At 35.4% G+C, this 8416-nt stretch overlaps 1 protein-coding gene across 1 annotated transcript; it reads left to right on the forward strand.

Moving 5' to 3' along the window:
* Window positions 1-1493: 1493 nt before the first annotated feature.
* LOC117326236 lies at window positions 1494-6890 on the forward strand. The gene is made up of 8 exons (XM_033882899.1): window positions 1494-1606; window positions 3352-3433; window positions 4510-4586; window positions 4968-5017; window positions 5471-5531; window positions 5874-5918; window positions 6278-6343; window positions 6637-6890. The coding sequence occupies exons 1-8, from the start codon at window positions 1508-1510 to the stop codon at window positions 6751-6753; spliced, it is 597 nt and encodes a 198-aa protein (XP_033738790.1). The 5' UTR covers window positions 1494-1507; the 3' UTR covers window positions 6754-6890.
* Window positions 6891-8416: the final 1526 nt, after the last annotated feature.

Here is an 8416-nt window from a genome sequence, read left to right on the forward strand (position 1 = left end):
GATCTCAGGTTTTTGGTCTTGATTTCTTTCTTTTACATCCCTTCCCACAGGAAAGGTATTGCTTTGCCCAATGGACTAGGGTTATGTACGTATGGTTATTGAACACATATTCGGACATTAATTATAATGTAAACATGTTCCAAGCGTGCAAAATAAGGTAAAGTCAACACAAATTATCATTCTAAATGCTGTGCAAGGCTCGTCGTTTTAAGAAAACAGGACAACGTAACTGTTCGGACATCGTTAAATGACGGACTTAAATTGTCCAAACACTTAACTGTATATCATAATACGGTACTCATTCACCCCTCATTTCATTTCTCTGCATACACATACAAAATAATTTGGCTACGCGCATGGTATTATCACCAAAATGATTCAAACTGATATCATTTTGTTATCTGTGCTGAAACACATTACTTCGTTCATGTATTTCACTAGCAGTTTTATATTATAAACACTAGCATTTAAACTATGCCGTTTATCTTTTTTAAAGATATTTCTTGTTTCTAATTCTTTGGTATTTTGTCCATTGATAACTGTATCAATTTAAACATACTTGATTTTTTTTAAATAGCAGCTTTTCAAAAATTTATATCAGAATAATATATAGGCATTTTAGAAAAAAAAATGATATTCATCTTCGACATCATTTAAATTACATAACAGTACAAATTCTCAAATATCGCTGGATATTTTGATAACGACCTTTTTATTCTCAAATGTCGCTTGATATTTTGATAACGACCCTTTTCTACATTTGAATCGTGAGCTGACAGGCGAATTTTAGTAACAAAGAAAACGTTTACACTTCGTAACAATGACACTTCATACTTGGGGCACAGGTTCATCTAAACGAGTCAGTGTTGCGTACCAAAAGCTTGACCTACATCAGAGACAGACTTCTGAACTATCCTGATGGAGCACATACACAAGGAAAAACAGCTTCTTCCTTCCGTGTATGTTTGTAATACTTAAGACATGATACATCTGTATGCACAAGGTATCAATTAGATATTTCTAATTGGGGATTTAGTATCAACATGCATGTACCGTTAAATACCAAATTGGAATAGGTTATGTATTATCAGTTCAAATAAGCACGGTTGATTTTACACCTAGAATGGACTATGTCATTGATCAAATTAGTGACATTGCCTCTTGAATTTTTCGTTTTCACATCTGAATCATGATATTATATAGATATATATGTCTCTGATATTACTAAATTCAACAAAGCCAAATGCAAACAAAAATGAATAGGTGTCACCAGATCTAATTCCATGGTGAAAAGACACCATTTATCAGTAAATATCCGTCGGATTTTCTTTATCATATGTGCATTCTTGGCAAGTTCACATTATTTAATTAGAGTTAATTAGATCTGACTGGTCGAGGTAATTTTTTATTTTTCGCGCGATGAACAGGTGCTCGTCACGTGGTTTGAATGTTGATGCTCTTCTGCGAAGGAGGTAGAAATGACGTCACTTCCGTGAAAAATACTAAGATGACATCTGAAAATGAGAAGAAAAACACTGATATTCTTGTACAGGAATTCGAAGAATGGCAAAAAGATGAAGATTCGGATATAGTGTTTCTTTTAGAGGTAAATTTTGGCTGTGACATTCCACGAAACACTATTGCGCAGTGTCAAATTTGACCATGAATATGTAAATAGTGTGTCGTCCATCTCGTCTCCGGATTAAAAAAAATCGAGTAGACTAATATCTAAATAAAAATATTTTGTTGTTTATAGTTTTGCAGCAAAATAAATACGCATAAGGCTTTTAAAATTGACCAAGGGTTTTACAACTTACATTATGTTTTAATCAAAGATGTAACGGAATCGAGTATTGCGTTGGCATGTTGCAATCGACACTGATCATATATTCTTGAACCAAGGTGCCCCGAGTCCTAGTAAATATAAGAAACAGTAATGTTACCACACACTCTGCAGCTATATGATTATACACTAGTAGCTGTGATCAGATTTGACCTATATAGCCAAATTTGACAATAAATTGCCTGATTTGCTGGTGCTCGTGTAGAGTTTGGGTGTTGTAGGAGTGGAAAATGCACGACTAGATCGGGGTTCGAAACCGGGACCTCCGAACACTAGCCGGATATTCTACCAATTGAGCTACCTGGTCGCCGATAATCAACCCGGTCTAGTTCTTGCACAGTGTTATCATGTTGTTGGCAGCCTCATATACTACTCTACAAAGTGGTGAACCAGCTAATTACCATTCCAGACTCGTATTGATCACCCATCATCATGGCTCGCTGACGCCCAAAATCACTTATACTGAATCTTCTATACAATCATGGTTTTATTGAACAACGTGCATTTTAATGTTCGACCAGCGGAGTTCAGCTCAAAGTTGTCTGCAATTATCCTGAGGTAGTCCTGGTCCCAACTATTTTGAAAATTTTGTTGTTGACCAAACTTTCTCTTGCCTATCAGATTTTCCATCAAAATACATTTAACACTCACTGCATGCATGATGATACGGAAAATAAAAACTATATGAAGGATACATCTTAAAATCAGCTAGCACTTTTTGTAGTATTCTAATATGTACATGTGCACTTGTAAATATAGGAGAAATAAAAAGATCCGGAACACCTCATGGATCAGTATCTTTCATTTTAGAAATTAGCAACCATGCGTGCACCATGTGTATTTTTCAGATGAAGATGTCAAGCAGATCAATTATTTGTTTCCGAATAATCATAGGGCAAGTGAAAATGATTATACATCATTTCACAATAAGCAATTATCTTTTTTGTATAAATCATGTGTTCTTGTGAATTACAAATGTGGTCACCTCTGAATATAAGATTTCTAATTAATAATTTTGGCTAGAAACTATCATCAATATCTCGTCAGTTATGATAATGTCAGTAAAAATAAAGTACTACAAAGTTATTTCATTCATTTATTCAACCTGAGAGTCTAAAGTTTTCCTTTAATCTGGGTATCATTTTACACATGAATTATTGTAGATACTATGACTTCAATTTGTTTAAAACATTGACTTGCTGTTTAGAAGAGAGATAACCCTGTAATTTTATTAATTTGTTCAAAACATAGACTTGAGCTGTTTTTGGTTTTGCAGTCCAGATGGTTGGACCGGTGTTGTTCGTTTATGAAATAAAGACGGACCTGATGATTTTATATTGTTTTCAGACGAGCCTCGACAAAGACTCCCAAGGCCTGTATTAACATTTACAGATCCGTCAAGATATATGTTTGAAATATTTCATTTAAAAACTAACGAACCTGTTTGTCGCATAAACGAATAGGCCCTAGCTGTTTAGAAGGGAGATAACCCTGTAACTTTATTTCAGGCTACAGTTAAGGACAGCGGAGGTGCAACCCTGAGTTTGTTGTTAGCATGTGAACATGAATTCAAACTTCTTGTCCCTGCAGGTAAGATCTTTAAATACATGTAGTGTGTATATATGTTTGCATTTCTGTTTTGTCCTTTTGAAGAAGAAGGAGAGCTTATCTTGCCACCTCGGTATTGGTGTTGGCATTGGTTTTCTAATATTAACATTTTGGTACAAGTGTTGAAAGGCCTATTGATATTTGGTATAAGGGTCCCTGCCATATACCATCCCCTCCTGGAGTCAAATTAAAAGATTTTTTTGGGGAAAAAACTGCTTTTTGACATATTTTTTTACTTAGAATTTTTATGTGGACAAAAACTTAAAAACTTGTCATATATGTGTTAAAGGATGGAAGGTAAGATTATTTAGCTAAATGTATGTCAATATTTTGTCCAATATGGTAGGTATTTAACTAGATAGAAATGCAACAGCTTTCTGTCCTAAATTTCAACACCTTTCCTAATATGAATTTTTAGAGAATGATATTCATGCCAGTGCCAGACTATCAAGTACCATAAACTCTCAGACATTTATAAATACTTAAAGGTCCAGGCAATTAAAAGTCAAAGATCATACAGAGCAATGGGTCAAAGGTCAATTCAGTATACTGCCAGTCAGAACAACATTTTAATCAGTGAACTGAACAAAATCAATACTCATGCTTACATCATCTCTCCAACAGTCCTCCTGCTTTTGGCACAGCATTATGGGAATAGGGACGATTGGTTTGTCCATTGTCATTATAATGTGCTGGGTGTCTTCAGCTGTACTAGTATGCTTCAGTGAGGTAGCACTACAAAGTCAGCATCAGTTCTGTGTCATTACAAGGGAACAAACACAAATTGAACATACCGCAGCCTCCAAAAACACAAATGCACTCCTCACATGCATGCATTTTGCACACATGCGGGAGGCCACCCTTTGACCGTAGCTGTTGATTGGATGTTAAACAATTCAAAACAAAAGTTTTTATTCAAAAACCATATAACTGGAATGACTTGACATATTATGACCAAAATTGCTAGTGATCATTTTAAGGTTACAGACTTGTACAATTTGAAATCATCATTGTTTTTTTCATTGTATGTAACTGAATATTCATGCTTAAATTGCCAGGGTATCCTGACTATGAAGATAATTTCTTTGTGGAATCTGATCCTGTTATCAAGGAATGGAGCTCAGCTTTTAATGAGGTCAGAATTTTCGTAAACATTTATTGATGTACAATATGATGCATTTATATATAAATAGTGATCTTGGAAATTTTAGAATGATAATGGTAATCAGGTATTTTATCCTCTATAAAAAAACGGATCCTGTTTACTTAGACCTTGCTAAAGTTACGAACTTTTTCAAAGAACTGTACTTACATGTATACAACAGTATTAGCTTCTTGCAGTTATTAAACTCCAGAACAGTACAGCATGATTCAGACGAGAGAGGAATAACTTTAGTAATAATAAACTATGGATAAATAATATCAACACCACTATGCATTATTGGTCATGTGATAGCAGATCAGCCAATCAGTGATGAGGAAAACACTTGTCTAACGAGTTAATGTATGTTTACAGTTCCTCCTGGACACACGTCAGAAGCTAAGTTTACGGGATGTTTTAACCAAGTAAGTACAAATTAAAGTACTTCATTTCTTGTCTCCATATGATTTCATGTGTTTCAAGTATCCATCAAGGTCAGAAATATGTCATATAGTATTTTACATCCTTTCTACATGATACCTTAAACAGTTTCAGGCCTTTGGGGCCTCTTGTAAGAGGTACCTCACTATAAAGGACCTGTTTCATGTTCATTATTCTACAATGATTTTAATATCTGGGTATGTAGTGTCAGGTTCCAGGGCTTTCATTTGAACCTTGATTGATAGCAATATCATAAATCGATTTTCCATTCCTCAGAGAGATGAAGTGTCTTACTATATGTTTGGGAGTCAAAAACATGCTCTCAGGGGTCTACTGGAACCCAAGTAGGCTTCACTAAAATGATTGCCTGGGTTGTGTCTGTGGTACCAGGTACCACTTTCAGCAGTGTTCTCAGTGTCTGAGTGTATATTTTACAGAGCTGCGAGTCTACATCGGGAGGAGAAGGGGCGTGGCAGCAGTAGTCCTGTCACATCAGAGGTAAGTGTACCTCAGTGTTGTTGCAGTGAAAATACTCTCATATACTTTATATCATTTTATACTGTGTGTTGTTTAGCAGAGCTTTGAACTGAACATTTTTTTCAAATTTTTTATATTTCCAATTTTCAAATTTTTTGACATATTGACCTATTCTCCCAAGGATACTCACTGTAATATAGGAGTTGGAAAGGGCTAAAAGGGCCTGGAATGAAACTTCAAATAGGAGTATCATACATTATTGTATTTTGGACATTTTTATTAAGTAGTTGTATTTATAACATAGATAATAGTTTGTATGGTTGCTCTTTACTGTTGTACACTTCACATTTATCTTTGTCTCAGGAGGAATTCAGTGATGATGCCAAAATGGAAGAAGAAGATGAAGAGGTAAATACATTTTATATGAATTTCCTCTTTAAAATTGTTTGGAGATTTTCTCTCCATAGGAAAAAAAACCTCCATAGTGTCACCACAGACCCTTTGTTTTATTAACACACCAGCTACGAGTAACCCAAAGCTAATACTGTCACCCTGGCATTGGCCAAAGTGTCTCACCCCAAAACTTTAAAATGTTTAGTGTAAGTTTTTGAAAAGCTGACAAGATGGCAACACATCAGTATTTTAAACACTAAGGTTCCTGTGCTGGGTCTTAAATCAATTTGGAGTGTTTTGGATGCAATGTTTTGGCTTTGTTTTCCCCCTTATAACACAGACTTTTTGATTCGATGATTTTTTTGTAACTACAGGAGATGATTTTGGCAGATGATGATGCTTTTACAACAGAATGGGATCTACACTTGGCTCGAAAAAAGGTAAACATTCCCTCAATTGTAAAGATTGTAGAAAACAAATATAATTACCATCCACTCATTGGTTGTTAAACCATTACCAACATAAAATCGACTGGAATCAGGAAAGTAATATGGTTTATTATGTATTTAGATTCTGATATTAGTAATTAGTGAGACTTGATTCTGGCACATTTATTCTAGACATCAAGTAAGCCCAAAATAAAATTATATGGAAAAGTAAATAATGTACTGTTACCCGAACATTGAAATTTCGGAATTTTGTTGTTATTATTAATATCTTTTAATTTGGGTAGAAACGATGGGCACAAAAGGAAGCACAGATCAGAGAGGAGATGAAGAAAGCCCGAACTTCCCAAGGTGAGTATGAGCCACTCATCCATGGCCTCTTGCTTGGAGATAAAAAATCCTGATGTCTTTATGAGAGGATCAATGTATAAAAAAAGTGCATCAACAAGACGATTTAGCTAAAGGGCCAAGTGAGTTTATGCCATGGTGCGGGGTCCAACATCCATGGGCATCAATGTTTTCCTTTAAATGACTTTTTCTCAAAACCAAAAGATCTAGGATCATAAAAAGTAATGACCTTGACCTGTATTGAAGGGCATAGGGGTACAATTTGTTAAAACGCTCAAGTGACTTCTTCTGATTAACTGAAAAGTCTAGAATCAAGATATTTTGTGGTAGGTAGGTTCTTGGGATGTGACCCAACAAATTAAGCGAAAAAAATGACCTTGACATTTATTCAAGTTTACTTGGGTCAAATTTGATAACTCTAAAACGACTCATTTTGGTCAACCAAAATTCCTTGAATCAAAATATTTGGCTGGTAAGTTCCTGGGGTGATGCTCAACAAAATTTGAGAAAAGAAATGACATTTACCCTTATTTAAAGTTCACAGTTGTCAAATTTGTCAAAACACAGAAGGAAGTTCTTTTAACTGAAAGGCAGAGAATCATCAAAGAAGTGAATACCAGCAATGAAGGGCCTTTTCTTTATTGTCTTTTAGAATTAAGTTATTCATTTTGTATTTCTTACTCCAAGTAACACAGTTGTCACTCATTGTTCAGTGACTGTTCACTCATTGTTCGGTGACTGTTCACTCATTGTTCAATGTCTGCTCACTCATTGTTCAATGTCTGTTCACTCATTGTTCAATGTCTGTTCACTCATTGTTCAGTGTCTGTTCACTCATTGTTCAGTGTCTGTTCACTCATTGTTCAATGTCTGTTCACTCATTGTTCAATGTCTGTTCACTCATTGTTCGGTGACTGTTCACTCATTGTTCAATGTCTGTTCACTCATTGTTCAATGTCTGTTCATTCATTGTTCAGTGTCTGTTCACCCATTGTTCAGTGACTGTTCACTCATTGTTCAATGTCTGTTCACTCATTGTTCAATGTCTGTTCACTCATTGTTCAATGTCTGTTCACTCATTGTTCAGTGTCTGTTAACTTCTTGTTCAATGTCTGTTCACTCATTGTTCAATGTCTGTTCACCTATTGTTCAATGTCTGTTCACTCATTGTTCAGTGACTGCTCACCCATTGTTCAATGTCTGTTCACTCATTGTTCAGTGACTGCTCACCCATTGTTCAATGTCTGTTCACTCATTGTTCAGTGACTGTTCACTCATTGTTCAATGACTGCTCACCCATTGTTCAATGTCTGTTCACTCATTGTTCAGTGTCTGTTCACTCATTGTTCAGTGTCTGTTCACCTATTGTTCAATGTCTGTTCACTCATTGTTCAGTGTCTGTTAACTTCTTGTTTAATGTCTGTTCACTCATTGTTCAGTGACTGCTCACCCATTGTTCAATGTCTGTTCACTCATTGTTCAGTGACTGCTCACCCATTGTTCAATGTCTGTTCACTCATTGTTCGGTGACTGTTCACTCATTGTTCAGTGTCTGTTAACTCATTGTTCAACAACTGCTCACCCATTGTTCAATGTCTATTCACTCATTGTTCAATGTCTGTTCACTCATTGTTCAATTCTTCACTCATTCAATGCTCACCATTGTTTCTGCTTCACTTGTCAGTTCATGTATTACCATTCAATATGTCATATTGTCCA

Source organism: Pecten maximus, chromosome 4 (assembly GCF_902652985.1).
Source record: "Pecten maximus chromosome 4, xPecMax1.1, whole genome shotgun sequence".
In the NCBI taxonomy this organism is placed as follows: domain Eukaryota; kingdom Metazoa; phylum Mollusca; class Bivalvia; order Pectinida; family Pectinidae; genus Pecten; species Pecten maximus.

Excerpts from the sequence above, each read along its gene's own strand:
- LOC117326236 (XM_033882899.1), top strand. The coding sequence starts at position 1,508 with ATGACATCTGAAAATGAGAAGAAAAACACTGATATTCTTGTACAGGAA. Across the intron at positions 3,434-4,509 it reads CAAACTTCTTGTCCCTGCAG|GGTATCCTGACTATGAAGAT; the intron begins GTAAGATCTTTA and ends TTAAATTGCCAG. Across the intron at positions 5,919-6,277 it reads TGGAAGAAGAAGATGAAGAG|GAGATGATTTTGGCAGATGA; the intron begins GTAAATACATTT and ends TTGTAACTACAG.